The sequence below is a fragment of the Pyxicephalus adspersus genome, chromosome 3 (genome assembly GCF_032062135.1).
Source record: "Pyxicephalus adspersus chromosome 3, UCB_Pads_2.0, whole genome shotgun sequence".
Classification (NCBI taxonomy): Eukaryota; Metazoa; Chordata; class Amphibia; order Anura; family Pyxicephalidae; genus Pyxicephalus; species Pyxicephalus adspersus.
Window position 1 is genome coordinate 136,296,690 of NC_092860.1, and position 21,878 is coordinate 136,318,567.

Consider the following 21,878-nt stretch of genomic DNA (forward strand, 5'->3'; position numbering starts at 1 on the left):
AACTATTTTCTTATAAAGCCCTTGACAATTTTTATGCAAACTGAATTATGACATTTCTATCCTGGACATAGGTATAAGCTGCAACTGCTAAGTTTTTAAAATGGTTGGGAAGTATGCAAGCCCCCTATACCATACCCTACGATTGGGATATACGGGGCAAAAGCCTTGATGCCGCGTTTCCAGTGCATTGAAGGTTCTAGATGCCAAACTTCCTTTATTAGAATATCAGAGTTATCAGTAATTGACCAAGGTCATTGGAAAGGTAGGATGGTTTGCAGGTTTGACATCTTTTCACAGGTTAAGGCATGATGTTCTAGAAGTATGTTAGCAAGCTACAAGTATATGGGTAAGTATTCGAAAAAATGGATAAAGCAAAAAATTGAATTTTTCCTTTACTGAAAGGAAACCATTAATTTGATAATAATTTACAACACTTTACACAATTGCTAAGCATCTTAAAGAAGACCTATATTTGCACTTGAAATATTTTTAAGCAAGCGGATTGTTTAAAGGAACAGGCAACGTTCATTAAACATACTTATGTTCACTATCTTCTTTAAAGCTTTGGCTTATCAGTGTAAGGTTGGATATTTAAACTTGGAACAATGAGGAAAAAAAGTTGGCTGCAACATGACTGTTAATTGTATTACACATTTATTTACTAACTGCAAAATGTATTTCTAGTTTAGCTGTCTGTTGTCACCAGCAACTCTTACCTGATTTAATGCTATTAGAAGCTGTTCATACTCAGATGTATTGTATGACTTGGACTTCTTCTCCTCTTCTAAAAGAAGAGACTGTAGCTGGAGAATGGCCGAGTGGGCTGCAAAAGTCTTTGATTTGCCGTTAACAATCTGGAACTGTAAAGCAGTCAGATATTCCCCCAATTTATACTCTCTGGCCTTTAGATGATGTACTCTCTGCAGTAGAAGCTCCGCACGCACCTGTGGAATAGGAAGAGAAGGCAGAATTACTTACTTGATTTAACATACACATTAGTTAGGAAAATGGGCAATCCCCTGCCACAAACAAATGCATTTAACCTCCCTATCGGTAACCCCGAGTGTGACTCAGGGTAGAAAAAAGTTGCTAAAAGCGGTAATACCGAGTCACACTCGGGGTAGGTAATCCTATGCGAGGTATTAGTAAATAGAGCCTTACCTGATCCGCCGGCATCCCGCGTCGTCCATCGCCACAATCTCCGTCTTCTTCTCTCTTCCCCCGGCCGGCCTCTGCACACGATGAGTCACCGAGGAGCTCCCGGTGACGTTGGTGCATGTGTACGTTGCCGGCGGAGCGGGGCGGGAACTTCAAAATCCATATGTATTGCATTCAATACAAAATAACTGTATTGAATGCAATACATTGGATTTATGTGTAAAAGCAGTACATTGTTTTCAAGAACATTTATTTTACAGTATATATATATATTAGTATGAGTATAATATGTAATTTTAAATATAGAGACGTTTTAATTTATTCAATTTATTATGTTTACATGATTTGTGTTTCAAACTTTATTATTATTATTTAATTATTAATATTTATTTATTATTTAATCATACCTACAGCATTCCCCTAAAAAAAATTTTAAAACTTTGTGGAAAGAAGTTGTATGCGGGGGGCATGGCCCCTGTATTGTGACTCACCTTATCAGTAACCACCCAAAAAATGCCAGGACGAAAAAAATTCTGGGTGGTGCACCAAGCTAAAAGGTACTGGGGAGCACACTAAACTTTGATACCCAGTGTCCTACATTTATGTCTTAGGTCTAGTGTGCACAGAACCAACTTTTCCTGCTAATTTTGCACTCAATTGACCTATTAGATCCATAATTGATTGTCCTCAAGTCCCAAACACTGCAATTATCCTTATTATATTTGTTTTGCATGCTTTACAGACATCATTTAAGGCAATCGTATACCCTAAAGGAGGGGTCCTCAAACTTTTTAAACAGGAGGCCGGTTCACGTTCCCTCAGACTGTCGGGGGGACGTACTATAGTTTGAAAAAAAACAGGAGAAGATTCTTATGCACACTGCACAAAAATGTATTTATTGTATAAAAAACATGAAAGAACAATACTATATGCACAGCACACTTGCCGATAATTAAAAAAAAAAAGTGGCGTTTACTTTGGCTTTAAAATTGCTTGAGATTATTCCTTTGCATGGAAAATGCACAGATAAATTTGAATTTTCACTGTGTGTATTGAAAATGCAAATTTATCTTGCATTTTCCATGCAAATGAATAATCTCAAGTAATTCATTAATTTGCTTCTTTTTATACACCCTACCCTACACCCAACACTGCCTCACACTTTTTATTAATTAAAAAAGGGCTGCTAAACAAACTTTGTCAGTGTCTGCTACCTGTCACTCACTGCTGCCTTCATACATGGATCACACTGCAGCACATGTGTACATGATCAATGTGCATAGTATGTTCATACTATTTACAAATGTACATTGATCATGTACATTTGTCCTGCAGTGAGCAGGGAATGAGTCTCTGCTCTGCTCAGTCTCTTCTCTGCCTGATGGCTTCAGCCCAACAGCTCCAGCGTTACCCCGGCAACAGTGGTGTCACGTGACCGGGTTCCCTGGAGTGCAGATGGCAGGCAGCCAGAACTCAAGCAGGAGAAGCAGCCTCAGCAGCCGGGGGGCCGGATGGAGAACCTCAGCGGGCCGTATTCGTCCCGCGGCCGTAGTTTGAGGACCCCTGCCCTAAAGAGACCCTTACACGTTGAACTTAAAATTTTAATTTACAAATGTATTTGAGAGTGAAAAACTGCATAACAGGAAATAGGAAGCATACAAAAACACTAAACAATATATATTTATAGTTTTCTTTTTTTGTAAAGCAGTTTTGCATTTGGCTTAATTGATGTTATTTATAGGAAATCATAAGGAACAGGTAACCTCATCCCAGGACATCTCAGTACATCAACACATATTTCAGATCCTTGGCTACCCAGTGTATGACTTGCTTCTTTCCCTTGGCTGTAGTGTTCTCTGATGCCTTCCCTTTTTACTTTTTATGATTGTTATCATTGCTGGCAGCAAAGCCAGAAGGATTTGAGCCCAGTAACAAGTGTCTGAGTATGTGTTAACAGTGCAAAAATTGGTAAAGATCAGCACACCACACATCTATGTTCATAATGTTAGCCCGTGGGCACAGAGCTTTCATATTTGCATACATGACCTCTTTTATAACCTTCTCAGGGGCCCAAACCAAAACGAAGCATCAGCTAAATCTGAACTGAACTGATCCCAAGAGGACTTGTTCCTGCACATGATTAAATGGGTCTTATTTCTTGAACCGAGACTTATTTTCATACAGCAAGAAAGTGCAATTTAAAAGTAAACATTCATGTAACTGGATAAGTCTTCACCGTCTGATCTGGTCGTCTCTCATTTTCGTTACCTGCTTAATCTTGTCATCTGTAATTTGTGCTTCATAAATCAAGACTTTATCCTCTGCAGATTTCTTCAGGATCTCAGCCGTTCTGTCCTGAGGATGCTTCATCGTCTTTGAAGATGACTGCATAAAAAAAAATAATAAGCAATTGCACAGGAGTCTATTCCATGGGAATAAAGCAGGCTATGTAAATAAAACATATTTTTGCTTGAATGAAGAAAGCATCTGCCCTGAAATTACATTGCCGAAAAATGAAGACATTGCATCCACTACAATATACAATCCTGTAATGTCTGTATAAGAGTCACAGGAGAGTTGGCTAGGGGAGAACAACTCCTATTAACATTGAGACAAAAAACAAACTGTATTGCATTGCTATTGTACCTTCATTGATATACAGTGGTACCTCGGTATATGTCTGCTTTGGGATTAGTCCAACTTTGTATATGTCCTGTTTGGACACCAAAAATCTTGCTTGGTATACAACCTTTGTGCTAGAACTTGTAAAGGTCAAAATGAGTGACAACACCGTGCGCTTCTCTTTTTTACCTCTCTGGAGACAAAACCACGACTGCCCACAAGTGTCAGTACGCCAGTTGCTACCATTCAGGGAACAACCCGCGCTGTATCTCTCTGTGAATTACATAACATCTCCTCCTCCTCCCTTCTCAGCACCATCCTAGTAGGCACTCCACTCTTCTCAGTAAAGTAAAGTGAGGTTACAATTTCATTTATTTCATGTAATTGCTTTTGTAATTGCTTTTATGTATTTTAGTTTTAAGCAGTGTTTAAATAATTTTTTACAGCCCCATCAATGTATAATATGCCAATAACAATGGGATTTTTTCTTCATGGGAACGGATTAATCATTTTCCTTTTATTTCTTATGGGAAAAATTTGTTTGGTACAAGTCCAAGGATCTGGAACGGATTAAGGTCTTTTACAAAGATACCACTGTATTAGTATTTTAATACTCTTTTATTTTATTAGTACTAATTTATTAGTAACTCCCAAACAACCAGAAACTACATTTATCCGGAAACAACCAATCTCCATAGGTGTCGTATAAGGGGAATATTGCTATACATTTTCTTTTAAAAAAAAAGTAATTTGCACCTGCTTTTAAAGCTATGATGTTACATTTTATACTTTATCTTAACTACAACTGTACTTCAGTTCTGTTTTCTTCCAGGACTGATAGTTCTTTCTCTTGCCACCACTCACAGATAAAATAATTTGACATTTAATTTATAAAAAGAGAACAAGTAGCAAGACATAAATTATGGATTTTACTGTCTTGTTTGCTAATGCTTTTGCTTCACTGTATTAAAAATGAAGTTGTGATCTTTATTTTTTGTATATATCTCCTATCTTGCAAAGAACAGCTAAGATATGGAAACAAGCTTGATATATAGCTTTGTCATTCTAATCGACTGCCAGGATAGCCACAGTGCCACAGAATGGGTTTTGGCAATTACTAGGGTTGACTAGGATTCACACATTTTTCCAAATGAACTGGACTAGATAAAGGTGTTAATCTTGGTTTACAGTTGTGTAAATGCTTTTACAAACAGCTTGAACCCTTTAGGAATATTATGAATGGAACCATAAAATAGCTACCTGGATAGACACAATAACCTTTTTAAAGGATGGAATGATTTTTAACTTAGCCAGAACTGAAAAAGTAAAAAGCTCAGATGCTGGCCCATTGACCCAACAGATGACAGCTAACAAATGGGACAAAGGGTACCTTTACGATCAGTGGATATTATTAGAAAGGACAAAAATGTTAATCCATCATACAAATATTTTTTTCAAAGCAAGTGAGCTTAGAATTTTAGTAAAAATGCATATTTTTCATTTTTTAATATTACCTTGGCCAGGACACTATCTCAGGAGTTTCCCCTGTGTTTGTCTGGGTTTCCTCCGGGCACTCCAGTTTCCTCTCACATCCAAAAAACATGCAGTTACGTTGACCTTAGACTGTATTCATGACATAGGACTGTGGTAGGAGCATTAGATTGTGAGCTCCTTTAAGGGACAGTCAGTGATATGACAATGGACTCTGTAAAGTGCTGTGTAATATGTCAATGCTATATAAATACAAATGAATATATTCTCCCCTGTATCCCTACTTCGAAAACTAGGAAAGCAGTCATGTCCCACAATTTGCATTTCTAATGTCACTGCTTCTGTGCAGGGTATTCTGATGCTGTTATTCTGCTTGTGAGCCTAGGATGTCTTTTGAATTTTATCTTAAATTTTGATGGCTTGTGTGCCACAAAGTCTTGATCCGTGCCTCTAGTATGACTTTGTTGAATGCCATATACCCCTAAGAAACTACTGCTAGGTTCATGGACTTTTTCTGTATTTATTTATTTGCTTCAATCACCTTCCAATAACATCAGCTGCCCCCAATAATTCTCTACGAAGGACATCACCAATTTTTTTTTTTTTATCGAATCTCGCTTAATGTGATCCTCTAAACAAAAACCCTGTGCTCGGAAAAAATAGTGTAAGTGCAAAAACACCACACAAAAAACGTGCACTGGGGTACTATTTGTGATCCCTCCTCTAAAGAGGAAGGGCCACCCAATTTCCCCAGACCCCCCGAAGCGAGGCTCCTGACGAGGGCTGGGAACTAAGGCCACCCAGCCGAATCTGGAGTGGACCTAGTAGCCCGTCTGGCCGAAGTCAGATGGGGTCCTTTTCTCAATGGGACTTCATAGGCAGTCCCAACAGATACTGGGCTGGGAGCTCTCCCGAAAAGAGGCTCCCAGTAAGGGAGAGTACCTGACCATAAGGCCAAAGTACTCCCCAAGACTTCAGGGCTAGCCCATAAGGGAATAACACCCTCCATCAAAAGTGGCACACAAAGACCACACCAGTGACATGTGACAACAAAATAAAAATACATAAAAAATAAGTGCTCAAAAATTGCCCATCTGCACTAGCCGCAGCTAATGCAGAATGAAAGCGAATGTGCTAAATCAGCAACGTGACATGCCTGTGTACTTTTGAAATCAAAGTGGGTTCACCACGCCCAAAGTGATTTTAGGGTACCCCTAGTTGCCACTCCAGGGGGACGACACTCAGCGAGATTCGGCTCGCTCTTAAGACCTGATAGCCAGACCAAAGGTTCCCCGCTCCAACCAGCAGGACAGTCCACTATCTGGGAGCTCCTTATCAGGGCAGGCCCCATTCCTCTCTGGTGGACGAAGGACATCATCATGTCCTACTTAGCAAAGCCCCACTGCTGGTGAACGAAGCATCACCAATCCCTTATTCCAATCAGGGATTAAATATACAGTGTCACTCTTCAATACCAGCATGGACTGATAAAGGAGATAAAGGAGAGTTCTATACATACCAAGCCTACACTGTGAGCACAATTCTGCTTCTAATTAATACATAGTAGCTATGCAAAAGCCCTTGTGACACCAGTCAATACTAGGCCAGATAATAGAGAGAAATGGATAATGAAATCAGACACAAAAGCCGCATTGATGTCAGCAGAGTTGAATGAGAACACATTGTAAAATGCAGACAGGTGCCATTGATTAGATCTTCTACAATCAGATGGCAAGCGGTAGGAAGAAGGAAAACAGATGAAGCGTAATTAGCAAATAAGAAACAAATGAAATGTCAGCAGGTAGGAGGCTGGGATTTCAGATTACATTGCTATGTAATCACATTTTCTTGGTTCTCAAATATCTCAATAGAAAGCATACTTTCTGTGGCCTGTGGGACCTGGATAAAGTGCAGGAAGTAGGTTTATCAAAGTCGGTTAACAAGAGATCTCCAGGCCGCATATTTCATCTACCAAGGCTATCAATGGCAACATAATTTATTTACAAACCAGAATTACAATGGAAAATCTCCAAAGAAATGGTAATATGGGATAAATTTTTCTGTGATTATGTAATTAGGTAGTGAAATATTTTAGAAACTGGGGGCTAAATGTTTCAGTTTATTGTAGTCACCCATGGCAAGCAAATCTAAGAGGGTTACAAAACCTCAAAGTGCCTTATGGACTAAGCCAAAACATGAACAGGCTATTTCTGCAGGGGAAAAGCCTCTGTTGTCCTTAAAAGGAGTATACCATAGGTTTTTTTTACATATTTTCTGTATTTATTATGGTTGGAAATAAAATATAAAGAAAATTTTACATTTTACAGTCTGGTAATAAACATAAAATAAAAAAAAATTAAAGTAACATTATAAAAACATTGCATATGAATTTTGCATACACTTCTATTCAGCAATAGCTACTTTTTTTGAGTTGATCCTGTGGGGGCTACATATGGGCTTTAGGCAGTTGGAATCAAAGAAAATTGATGATCTAGGGGCTACAGAGGAAACGGTGCCTGGATATTAGATTTGGATATGGATATGGATGTAGAGTATTTTTTGCTTCACAAGGTAAGAGAATGCAAATCCCATGTAGGATCAGAAAGAGGTATATAGATTAAGGTTAGTTTTTGCATAGAGACTCCTGTGACACTTCCCCGTCCTTTTTCTATTTCACAGTTTGTGCTGTGCTTAATCTTGGAATCATATAATTGGCCGTGCCCTATTCTAATTGGTTATGAGCGTCAATAATGCCTGGACACAAAGCAGTTAAGCCTTAAGCTACGTACACACATGCAATAATTGTCATTAGAAAACGAACAATCAACGACCGATCAACTATTATTAATGGTTATTTTTTTATAATCCCCCAATAATGTACACACACTAGATACGATTGTTTGAATGATGCAGGGAGTGACATGTACAGGAAAAAAAGTATCACAGAACAATCCACGATTAATGAATGACCTATACACAATGGATAGCGAACGATCAACACTCAATCAGATCTGCTGGGACAGTCATCGTTCCCAGCGGCATTCCTTCGGCAGTTCATCGGGGTTGATGTTCTCTTTTTTATGTTAACGATTATCGGACGATCGGTCGTTTCCAACGATAACTATTGCACGTGTGTACGTAGCCTTATTCTGCAAGTCCATGCAGGAAAGTCATTAAACACAAAAACATAATGGAAATTTAAGTCATTGCTCAAGCTAGCAGCAGCTGAGACAACCTGCAAACAATATATAGGACCTGGGCAGGTGTCACCTGAACATGGAACACCACCAACATATTCCCTAGTCTACCTGTTTGTAATTCAGTAATGACAGCTGATGGTCCATTACACAATGAGCAGAACCATCAGCACAATACCAAGACACACAATTTGCAAAACAGAAATTACAATTCTTCAATAAACCCATAAATATATATGCAAATCTTCACTTCCAACCATAAATAAATGCCATTTACCCAGCAATCCTTTGTTTTTTGGAGAACCATGTACATACATTTCCCAACTTGAAAAGCCCTATTAGTACTCCAGACATGTTATCAAGAATAATAAACTTTGACATTACACCATGTTAATAGATAACAAGTTCTAAGTTATTGTATGTAATATAATGAAGTATGGAAAACACAGCAGGTTGATGATTTGCACTAAAGCTTTGCAGTGCTGAGATCTTGGGTTTAGATTCAACAGAACCATATTCACATAAAATATATGTTTTTCCTTGTTCTTTTGTAGTGTTTTAAAGATGCTCTGTTTTCTTTGAAATGAAAGATATACACCAGGTTAGAGACATTGGACGGTATTAGTGATAGTCTGAATGGATGACTATGCAACTGTTTGAAAAAAATCAATTCTTATTAAAATCCAACATATTATCGAGCACTGAGTTTATAGTGCAAACTCCAATAGGGTAGAGACTAATCAAAATGGTTTTCTGCACTCTAAAGCATAAAAATATTGCAAAGAAATACAAATAAATTGTTAAAAAAGTGAAAACAGAAAATAATATGATCTCTAAATTAATGTAGAAAAGTTGAGCTATAACTTACCTGTCGTTCTGTTTCCAATACCCTGTGCTCCATCTTTTGTATCTCTACACTTCTCCAGTCACTTTGATTCTTCTGCAGCAGAACTCTTCCCTGGATTTTGGGCAGAGCTAGAGTAATGTCCATCTGGGAGAAGCCACAGAGGAACTCCTGCTGTATCCTATATACATCTTCTTCAGAGACACACAAAGGTAACAAGAGAACCTTCCTGTTTACACACAAATCACAACTTGTTAATAACATTGGTCTTGCTACAATGAGGTCAAACAAGTCAAACATGGCATCTGGACAGCCAAGAGCAGTGCTTAATAAAAGTCAATAGGATTTTGATGGCCTGTATTCAAAACACATGTCAAATGCAGGAAAACAATGCACATAGACACTTAGCATTAAGCAGTTTTGTCCTGTTGGCCAGTTAGAGAGAATAACTTGTCACTACCATCGTTGTGTAAACTTCTGAACTTTCCCATAGAGTTTTCTAAATACTCCAATATTTGGTTGTGCAAAAGTTGTGATTGCCCCCGAAAAGACCAAGTAGCTTTATCAAACACTGCTAGCTGATTTAGTAAAACAGAAAATCAGCAAAGCATGCTTGGATGGATATGCCTGCTAATCAGCTAAAAGGGAAATTATTGACTTCTGCGCCTAAAGGTTTAGATTAAAGACTAAAAGCAATTTTAATGGAGAAACAGTCTAAAAAAAAGACAAAATACAGTATTTTTAAAGCGTTAACATAGCACTTTCCAATGCTAGAAAGATTTTTGCACCAGCAAATACGAAAAAAAAACTTAAAACATCAAGTCAATTTTCCTATTCTAAGGTACCTGTGGCGGAGATCCTGCTCATGCCCCTCCAATGCCTTACTATTACCCCATGAGGCTGCCCATCATGGTGATGAAACAATAGCAAAGGTTATGAGAAAGGAGGACTAGGTTCTTTTTACCAGATGAACTGGTTGATATTGTGATATGAAGGTATTTGGGGATGTACACCCAGTTAAATCCCAGCTAAAGCAAAATTTAACAAGGCACATTCTCTGAACTTTTTATGTTTGAAATGCTTGTGAGCTTTCAGCAAAGAGGTCTTGCAATTGATTACCACCTAGTTCCTGGGACTACAAGTCATGACTACTAATAAAGATACAAATGTTCTACTGAAATACAGGAATGTTGGGAAATGTAGTCTGGCATCTATTTTTTTCATGCTTTAGGTCTCATCATCATGTAGTTTCACATGATTGATTTTTTCTACAGGTTGAATTCAAGAGAAGAAGGAAATTCGATATACTGTAGTGGGCAAACACATTTGATATTCTGTCCACCACTTTACCTATATATATTGATTGTATTCACTGATCAACCTGCTTGTTATTAAAATTTGCCTTGTTGAATTTTGATTTGAGTTTCGTTTTAATGTTTTAGTTTGATTATTACACTTATGGCAGTTTTAAACCCATTGTGCTGGCCAATAAAATGCATAAGCAACGCCCAGTTATATAAACCCTTATGCTATACAGCTGTGCCCAAGCAAACTTTCTGTCTACTGATTGCAGGGACTTTTTCCAAAAAGATCCATTCATTAACTTTAGTTGAACACACTGAGCATTGGCTTAAAAAGTTATGGCAAAAATAATTCACAGCTAAAGGTTACATACGAGAATAGGAGTTGTTCCCAGTTTCTGAGGTTCTTTTGCTCTTTGACGTTGAGCTTGAATTCCTCATCAAGTTTCCGGATGGTGCTCTCCAGGGAGGCTCTTGATTCGCCAGCCTTGTCGCTTTCCTCTTTCTCTAGCTGCTGAACCAGAAGTGCCGTCTCTCTCTTGTGCTCCTCTAGTGCTTGCTGGAGATGCAGTCTGGGCACATTGAGTTTCAACAAATCTGAAATAATTACAGCACTCTGGACGTGTCTGAGATCTTCAATTGCCTTTTCGGTCAGGCTGTATTTAATCTCCTTTAATTCATCTGCGGCATCATTATCATGCCTCTCATAGAGCTCTTCAAGCTCCCGGCAATGCTTAGTGTACAGCTTTTTCCAAGTTTCCAGATATTCATAGATGTTCCTGCATACCTCCTGCGCACTGCTTAGTTCCTTTTTCTGATCTTTCAACTAAACAATAAAGAACAAAAAAAAAAAAAAAACAATTGTCACAACTATATAAAAAGGTTGCAAGAAAAGTATTTTAACGTAAAGCCCGACAGCATTAAAAAAAATGTAAAAAGTAATTCTTTGGCTTGTGTTAACATAGTAAAAATGTAGCTTAGGGTTGGCTCAGTGGTTAGCACTCTGGCTTTTGCATTGCTGGGCCCCAGGTTTGAATCTCAGCCAGGACACTATCAACGAGGACTTTGTATTCCCTCCCTGTGTTTGTGTGTGTTTCCTCCTACATCCCAAAAACACAAAATTAGGTTGAATGGCTTCCCCTCAAAATTGTCATTAGGCTGTGTTAATGACATTTGACCACGGATATTAGATTGTGAGCCCATTTGAGGGACAGTTAATGATGGGACTATGGACTTTGTAAAGAGCTGCGTAATATGTTGGAGGTATATACTAACAGTAAAAAAAAAAAAATGAAAGCAGTGCTAAACCCAAAAAAATTTTTTAAGCCGGGTGGGAAGAAATTGTAGGTGGGTGGCAGCCCCTGTTTTGTGACCTAAACTCTTTAGTACCCACCCAAAAACAGCCGGGTGGGTGCTGAAAAGTGCCGCGTGGTGCGCCCAGCTAAAAGGGCCTGGGGAGAACCCTGGAAAGTATTCAGCCTGTCTCCGGTGAGATCTCTGAATACTCACCAGCACCTCTTGCAGCATCATTCTCCCCACTTGCCCAGGGACTGAACTATGCAAACAGTTAAGCAAACCAATGAAATACATATATGGGATCAGTTTTACCTGTAAATTATTTTTTTTTTATATATTGATACATATTTATAGTATTAGATACAACCTCTGCTACATGTTAACATTTTAACCCATCACATTTATGTTCATGTTCATCTTCAACTCACACACCACATGGCCACATAGAATAATTCTTTATAAAAATCCAATTCCAGGATCCTTTACCACCCACACTACAGAACCTGCTGTTTGATTATAATTTCACTGAAGTACTTTTATAATAAAAGTTCTCAACATCACTAAACTGTTAATCTGATAATATTTCAGCTCAAAATGGAAACGCTATGCCACTTCTTTTTCTGAAGGGAAAGATTAAGATGAAAATGCTAAATTATTTTAATGAGTGAGTTTTTAGACTGCGCAGAGAAAAAGGAATAAACTTTCCCCAGATTTTGATGCCACTACACAATGAGTCACTGCGTGCACACTTATCCATTAATAGTGCCAAACTGTTAAAATGCAAATGAGATATTTCTCCCAAGAACCGATTCCCTAGAGCTGCAAACTGTAGCAAAACACGGTATGCAAATTACAAAACGGCAATTTCTCTGCAGAAAACCTAACTATGAGAGGAATCAAATACGATCTTAGAGAGGCGACAAGCATACAGATATCCAGAATAAAGCCAAAAGACAAAACCATACAAGGTTACCAGTCTTTAGACATATTTCTTATCTATGCCTACTTTCTACAACAATGGTAAACACCCAATGTTTTGTATGAGTGATAAAAAAACATGCTCACTTAATTTGTATCTTATGACTTTTTCTAGAGCAGGAAAAACTGGAGAGTTTCATTCCTACCCATGATGTTGCTGTGGAATTTCACCCAATCTCTATATCCCATGACTATTGTTACCAGTAAGGAACGTGATGAAAAATAAAAAAACTTAAGGTCAGTAATATTGAGGCCTCTTCCAACGAGGACACTTGTTTTAGTGACAACTGGCAAGGACGGTATTTCCTTTACCTTGGAGAGCTCTTTTTTTCACACATCCCGGGAGGCTCTTGGAGCATGCCTGAGATGCTTGGAGCAATTCAATAATAGGTAAAAAAATTGCCAATCTCACGCATGTGCAGTGAGATCGGCAAGTATTTTCCCAATCTATGTCACCCAATCTTGCGCCTGCGCAGTGTGAGATCAGGTGAAGCAGGAAGAACACCGAAGAAATGAGAAGATGGAGGCGCCTGGCGCTCCCTGTACTGTTAAATGGCTTGGTGTTTGAATCTTGAATATACAGTCCACAAAAAGCCACCCTCGTAGGTAAATCCTTCCACTAGCCTGGATCTTCATATTGTCTAGAAAATGTAGGTTGCCAAACAGAGAATTGTGAAAAGGATGCAGTTGTGGCTAGAAGTCTTATGGCACTGATGCAAAATATATGTGAGTAAGGGTAAGTAGGAAAACTTTCTAACAGTACCTTACGTGTAATATCCTATGTAGCTCTAAAGGAACTTAGCTTGTTCAATAAATAGGAGGAGTGGGGGAGTTACCTTTCTAACATTAAAAAACACAACCAACCTCTATATAGGTTATATAATACAGAAAACCAATACTCCCATTGAATATATGGTAAGGAATGTGGGGTTTTTAAGGCTGGTAAAGAGAAAAGCATGGAACATACATACACCAAAAGGACAAACAACAAACATGAATTTTATTGAAGAAACTAATACCAACAGAAAAACAACTCTTTAGTATTATATGCATATGAATAGTTACAACAAAAGTCCAAATTGAAAGCTATTACAGGATGTGCCCAGTTCTTTACGAAGACTGATGCTATTACCCAATGCGTTTCATAGAAATCCTTCCTCGGGAGATGCCTCTTCTTTTGACGTGCTACACAGAGTAATTACCATAAAACAATGTACAACTACTCAGATACACATATTGCAAATAGGATAAATATATGTATATTTTTTACCCTTTATCCAGTTGTCTGAAACCTAAAATTCATATATCCCCTAAAGAAGCATGTGTTGGGACAATCGGATCAATCTTGGAAAAGAACTCAGATCAACCCAGTCCTTTTTTATAGACTTTTATTGTAGCTATTGATGAACATGCATATACTACCAGAGAGTTAAGAAGAAAAACAAGGTGTTTGAACAAAACCTGCCATCTTGCCCAGTTACTCCTCATAGCTTATCCACAGGGTTTATATCTATCCTTCTACTCCCCTGGCTACTTAGACCTGAGCACTGTATCATGGGAGGAAGGGGTGAAGCTGGCTTGCTCCTTCCTTGGCATACCGGCAGATATACCTGGCAGTAGTGAGGGTCATGAAGGGAGGTATTGATGTTTGTAGTATGTCCTGTCAAAAAAAAAGCCCACTACTTTACTCCTAATTGGCAAAATAATGGATACCCAATAAATAAGTAGTAAATGCAAATAGAATTTTTAAACTGATCACTATTGAAAATGAAAGCTAAGCTTATAAGAAACAAACAAATTGTAGAAAAAAATGCATCAGCATTCAATGGTGACAATTACACAATTGAAGAAAATCATGCCGAGCTCTTCGTATAATGCAGGGACAGGTTTAGCAGAAGTAAAATCTAACAAAGTATAAAATAGTTCTTATCCTTATTGTTAGCCATGATATATTGTAAAATAACAAGCAAATTGTAAGAAGACATTACAGGGATGAACAGATGACATGCAGATATAAGAAGTAAACTATATTAAGATAAGAATGAATAAATTGTGCTTGCGTGTTTAGATCTTTATTAGTGTTAGTTGAAATAAATTACATTCTAAATGAGTGTTAGAGGAATAAGATGAGTTTACAATGTACCAGACATATGCCCTCACTGTGACCTCAGCAACAACATTACCTGGAAGCCCTTGTATCTGTGTGCATTCATAGATCAGCCCTCTGCTGTGTGTTAGGCTGCCGGGTATTGGAACAACCTATGTTCTTTCCATATAAATTCTGATTACTGGTTAAACTCTGGATGGGTCTTGTCATAACCCAGAAAACACATTGTGCTCTGAGATCAGAATTTAGATGAAAAGGGGCCATAGGCTGCAAGAGACTTCCACAAGTCACACGGCAGAAAGCTGTCCTCTAAAACCGTGCAGGCATGAGGTCTCAGTGCTTGTCCACAATGACAGCATGCTGAGCATTGCTGTGCAGCAATCCACATTCATTAACCTGAACAAGTCCTGATTGCAAGGGTAATACCCTAAGGGTAATTGCTTACCTGCAGCAATATGCTATTTATTTGGGGGTAGGGTTAAGGAATGCAGAAATGCACCCAGTACTGCACTGTATGTGGATGGGTAGGGGCCCATAGGTAATATTAATGCTGAGGCCAAGCTTGGGATGCCGATCAGTAAAGAGAACCAATCTAAGCAACAGTTTTCTGATTCTATCATGGCATTTTCATACTTCTATTTAATCTTGGAATTATGTATATATCACAGATTACATCTGAAGCTCAAGCAGATATACAAATACAAATATACAATGCAGTCTTGTTGTTTGAGATGCCTGCAACATGTGGACCATACCATGTGGAGTGGTCTGGGAACAATGGATGGCTTCCTAGATTTCAGTTTGTGACACAGAGTTGCAACTGTCTTGGTGAAACTTATTATGTTTCTATATTGGCTTCTTGTATTCATCCCCTTAGACTGACTCAGACTGAAAGGAAATGTACTGACAGAAGGAGAGAGGACTACAGACCTATGCTGCTGCTCCTTTACTGTCCATCAACAGACTGTGACTGTATTCCTCAGCAATCTCTGCTATTCCTAGGAAAGTCAAATTTCTAACAAAGCTGTCTGGCATGGGCATGGATGATGAAACAGGTTGAACAGATCTGCAAAAACATTGGCAGGTGGAACGGTTTACTTTTAAAGTATGTATGTCAACTGTGTTATCTGTTTGCCCGTTCAGCTTTGAAATATAAAAAAGAATCCCACCCTGTTTATTGCAATAGTTATATGAACAATAAAATTACAATAGAAAAAATTACCCTCTGTAGAATCTGCCGGTTCTTCTTGGTTGTACATTTCTGGTGTAGTTTTCGTTTTTCTTGTTTCAATACGGTTTCTAACTTCTGTTTTATCTTTAAAACTTCTGACTGTGCTTTTTCCAAGAGCTGTTCAGCCTGGCTTTCAGTTATGTATCCAGCCCTGAAAAATAAATTGATTTAAGGCTTTTCACATGCAGGAAGTAAAAAGTATGGTTAGTTAAAAAATGATTTGTTTCCGTTCCCCCTATCATCAATAACCCTGGGGCCCTATAAGCTGCATGGTGCTGTTTTTGCATACAATATTACCAGCTCTGACTTTAGATCTATCATTTTTCCTTCTGCCATACTTACCAGTATTATTGTGCCAGTTTATTGTGATTGAGGGGTGGGGAAATGTAGCAGAAGTTCAATTTAAGATCTCAAACCTTTACTGGGAAAGGGAAAAAAAAGGAACAGATCCAGGACTCAACTTCATTTTTATTCTCTGATAACAGTGCAGATTTTATTAACTTAATGAACTTTTTTGCAATGCTAGTTTTTGGCATCCTTTCCATGGCAGAATCAACAGATCTCAGTTATTTTACGTCTCATTATTTTTCTGCTACCATTGGCTGCTTTAGGAACTTGGTAAATTAAGGATGCTGCGTTTTATTATTTGGGAATAAGTTATGCTAGTGTTAGAGGATTGATGTTAAATGTTACAATTAGGGTTATGGTTGAACTTCTATCCTAAATGTTATTGCCCAGGCTAATATTTTACCTTGGTCCTGCTTGGTCCTTCTTTTCCAAGTTGCCAAGTAATATTTTTACATAAAACCTGTTTTCATTACATACAATATTTTGGTCCCAGCGACATTACTTTGTTTCTGTGTAATGGAGATTGTGGCCAGTGGGAGAGTGCTTTACATAGCTTCCTGAAAACATCACAACACCCTGCCACATGCAAACAGCCATTCATAAAAAAGAAAAAAATCCAATGAATAAAAAGGGGAAGAGGGGGCAATACAGGGGAGGAGAGGTTGGGATGTCAATCAACCAGAAATATAATAAAAGGGTGACCCTGGTATTACCAAAAGCTAAAACCTAATCTATTATTTTACCTTTCATAATTCCTTTCCTTTCCTTTTCCAATCATTAGGGTTTTAATAAAGTGTTTTATTAAAACTTGTTTTCATGATATACCCTATTTTAGACCCAGTGATGCAATTCCCTTTGCAATACAGGCAGATCATGGTTTAGGGTGCTGTACATAGTTGCTTGAAAACAAGAAGCAAGTTGTAAAGTCCTTGTGATTTTGGGAGTTCTTGATTTAAGGGACTGAAATCTAATGAATGAGCAAGGGATAGTTCAATTGGGGGAGTGAGGGTTACATAATACAAAAATGTTAATTTGCAAGGAAATATGATCGGCTTCAGCTTGTCAGCCAGATTGCTTTGTACTGCTGGATGCAGTTTGTGATGGGAGCGTGCTGATCAATATCGAGGAGTACATGGTAGTAATCCAATAAATGATCAATATCAGATAGATATAGATTGGGTTACCTAATCCTGCAAACGCTAATAGGGTATGGTCAGGCATCAGAAAGTTCTACGAATCACACATCTAGTCTCTGCAGACACAATATATTTGAAACACAGCAAGAACTACAAGTGTTCAAATAAGAAGTGAAGGGGAAGAAGTAAACATTTACTGTGCCTTTTATTATATGATTTTAAACGTAAAACTACCAGTATTTTTGTTTGAAGGGATTAGCTCTGAATTCAATAGTACAAGATTAAAATTGTTTATTTCCAGTCTGAGGGCATCTTAATTCCCACCGCTGTCCATCTTGAGTGGATATAACACGGACTTGCTTCTGATCTTGCTAAGTCATTTCACCTAATGGAACATAGTGGAATGAACATAGCAAAGTGAGATAACATATCTGCTGCAGGCCAGCTTGGCTGGAAGATTAATTCCATACTCCACACAGTAAAACAAATGTAAGTTAGAACTTAAAGTTTTTATTTGTATTTCAAAAGTGTGTGAGCAAAGCAGCTTTAGTGGTAAATAATAGAAGAAGCAATATTTATATTGGTAGTCAGGGGAAACCTGAACCTTATTTTGATGGTCAGTATAAAAGGGCCCAATACACTTGAAAACATAGAAAAAAGTGTCCCCTTACATTGATTTTAAGTGGAACAGATAAACATTTTCAGTGGTAGCTATTAGAATAGGTATCCCCCAACATGATGGCCAATATGAAAAATGAACACTTACAATGTTGGTTAGTAGAATAGGTCCCCTATTAATTTGATGGTCAGTGGAACAGATGGTGGTCAGCAAAATACGTGTTCCCTTCCATTGGTGGTCAGAAATGAACCACCAATCTCAGTAGATCAGTAGATCTGCACCAGATCTGTCAGTAGATATGGTTCCTGCTTATAATTATGATCAGTGGGACAGAGGATCACTTACAATGGCGGTCAGCAGAAAAGGTGTTCTCTTACATTGATGGTCAATGGGACAGATGAGCACTTACAATGCTGCCCAGTAGAACAGGATCCCTCTTACTTTGATGGTCAGTGGGACAGATGATTGCTTACAATAGTGGTCAGCAGAATAAGTCCCTCCTTCCATTAATGGTCTGTGGGACAGATATACATTTAAATGGTGGTTGGTTGAATAAGTTTCTCCTTACATTGATGGTCAGTGAGATTGAAGAACACTTGCAAAGATTGTCCGAAGAAAAAGTGACCCCTGTTATTGATGGTCAGTGGGACAGAGGAACACTTACAATGGTGGTCAGTAGAATAGGTGCCCCCTTACATTGGTATTCAGTGCTGAACATTTGCAATGGTAGTCAGTAGAATAAGTGACCCCTTACATTGATGGTCAGTGGGACAACTCATCACTTGCAATGGTGGTCAGTAGAATAGGTGTCCCCTACATTGGTGGTCAGAGATAAACACGTACAATAGTGGTCAGCAGAATAACTCAGTGTGCTCCCCAGCCCCTTTTAGCAAGGCGCACAACCTGGCACTTTTTAGTAACCACCCGGCTGTTTTTAGATGGTTATTGAAGAGTTGGGTCACAATACAGTAGCTGCAACCCACCTAAAATTCCTTCCCACCCAGCTTAAAAAAAATTCTGGGTTCAACACGGAGATATATACATTCATATATTATATCCGCAGTACTTTTTATCTACAATAAATTTACAACAAACAATTAAGTGCCTCCTTACATTGATAGTCAGAGATGAACACGTACAATGGTGGTCAGTAGAATATGTATCCCCTTAAACTGGTGGTCAGAGGGACAGATGAACACTTACAATGGTGGTCAGTGGAAGCTTTGCCTTAATTGCTTAAGAAACCCTAGAAATCACTGAAGAAACCTCAAGATTCCATAAAACCCTGATTTAAAAAAGCCACTTTAGCTATATGGTCACTCCACAGATCATGGCCTGCCAAAGGAATGTCAGAATAGTGTAGTCATTACCTTTCCGTTCTGTTAATAAGATTTGCTATTTGTGTTGCTGTAGAATTTAATTGGCATCGTGATCGACTGTCTCCTAGCTGGATGTTGTATAACAAGTTCTTTCGAACAGTGAGTCTTTTGTTCATGTGGTATTTTTTAGTGGCTTGCAGAAAATCAATAAGGTCTTCTGCCTCTCCCTGAAGATAAAACAGAAAAATGCTGTTTACAAATGATTCAAAGGACATGTCCACCTAGAAATAACATCCTCTTTTGTGCAGCATGTCAAAAGAAACAACAGTACGGGTCTAATAAATGCTATTTAAATGATCTAGTTGTTTTTCATGCTGCCTTTGTGATGTGACACAATTAACATTGTTATAACTAATTTAGTTACTATCTAAGTAAAGTTGTAGTTACAGGGGTTTTCACCCAAGATTCACACAACTTTTTTCCAAAATGTATACATTTGTTACTTTGGATTCAATTGGAAAAAAGTATTAATTATTAAATTAAATTAAAAAAGTGGATTCACACATTTTCTATTAAATGTTCAGTCGAATGGGAGCAGGTAACACAGGGAGCTGGAAAAACAGCAGACATTAGCATTACCCTGAAAAAGGGGAACCAATGCAAAATTTACATCTAAGAAAGTAGTATTTGATAACTTAATTTTTTGGGTTTAGATACAGTTTATTTTATTCCATCTGATCTTAACAGCACCTTTACCATAATAAATGTTAAATTGTTTGTTACCAGCCCTATGCTTTAGATAGGATCTTACAGCCCAACATTTCACATCTGGCAGGGAGAGAATACAACACATTATACTGTCTATTTGCAACTAGGTCTCTTGAACGGTGGATTCATTTCTTGCTCCAAATGACATCCCTAGCTGCTATTATGATTTTTTTAGCGGCTGATACCAGAAAGTAATCAAATGGCTATTTATTGTGTATTGACAATCTGGAATGAGGACATTCGGTTCTGTCTTACCTGAACTTTCAGATAGTTTTCTATCAAACTTTTCCGTACTTCCGGTTTGGCTTTTGCTGAAGTTTGCACTTGATCAAAGAAGATCTTATGCAGCTCAGTCCTGTGAGTAACAGCCAGCTGTCTGTAGGCCTTTGCAAACTCCTCTTCCTGCTTAAACAAAAGCATTTTCTTCATTTCATTCTGTTCAAGGCTATGGAGCTTGTCAAGAAGAGATTTGTATTCTGTGACGAACTGTGAAAAGGGAAAATTGAAATGAAACATGTATGAATAGATTTTCTGGGAATGAAGTCATATGCTTTTGCTGACAAAACTTTACTTCCAATAAATGCAGGCTGATTCGATGCAGCAGTAAAACACAAAATTGATATTTCAGTTTGTACTAGATGCTGGTTAGAGGAATAACAAGGAACGAGACTCAGAGAGTGAGATCTTGGAGTTGATGTTCCTATAATGCAGCCATTAAAATGGGGAATTACTCCTAATTCTGCATTTTTGATATTGTGAAAGAAGTAGCTTGAACAAAGTTCTGCCAATCTAGAAGAAGAAAGACTCCAAGGCAAGGAGAGCAGTATCAATAGCAAGGAAATATCATCAGATCATACCATTCGGTCTACAACTCAAATAATCAGTACTGTTTCTGGTGCAATGTAAAATGTTAATTGAATCAGAAATCAGTTTACAAAGATATAATATAGATATCGGTATTCTTTACTATAAAGTTATGTTCCAAGCTTAATAACTAATTATATTTAAGCTGATGCAGTAATATTCTCTCACAATTAAGATACAGTGTTCTCCCCATCCCTCTTTTAGCCACCTGGCACTTTTCAGTTGCCACCCGGCTGTTTTTGGGTGGTTATTGTAGAGTTGGGTCACAATACCGAGGGTGTACACCCACTCACAATTTCTTCCCACCCAGCCTAAAAACATTTCTGGGTTCAACACGGAGATACATACATTCATATATTAAATCTGCAGTACTTTTTATCCACAATAAAATGTAATTACTATAACAAATAATATACAAGTGAAATTAATTACCCATAATTAAAGCAACAACGTGAACAGGCGTTTATATCATAAACATAATTCAGATGCATCATATACAGGTAGTCCCTGAGTTAAGGACATCCGGCATACAGCAGAGGACTCCTAGATACAAATGGAGCTTCTCTGCTCGCTGGTGTGCAGGACAGAGGCTTGATGGG

General features: G+C 38.0%; 1 protein-coding gene across 1 annotated transcript in view; it reads right to left on the reverse strand.

Annotated features, from left to right (window-relative positions):
* The window catches only part of EVC2 (EvC ciliary complex subunit 2), a gene marked incomplete in the record, with an annotated part of 82,895 nt that overhangs the window by 15,335 nt on the left and 45,682 nt on the right, over window positions 1-21,878 (reverse strand). The window contains 7 exon segments of the mRNA XM_072406454.1: window positions 717-944; window positions 3,427-3,543; window positions 9,337-9,541; window positions 10,988-11,439; window positions 16,217-16,376; window positions 19,699-19,874; window positions 20,671-20,901. Of these exon segments, the coding sequence (XP_072262555.1) occupies window positions 717-944; window positions 3,427-3,543; window positions 9,337-9,541; window positions 10,988-11,439; window positions 16,217-16,376; window positions 19,699-19,874; window positions 20,671-20,901 (1,569 nt within the window).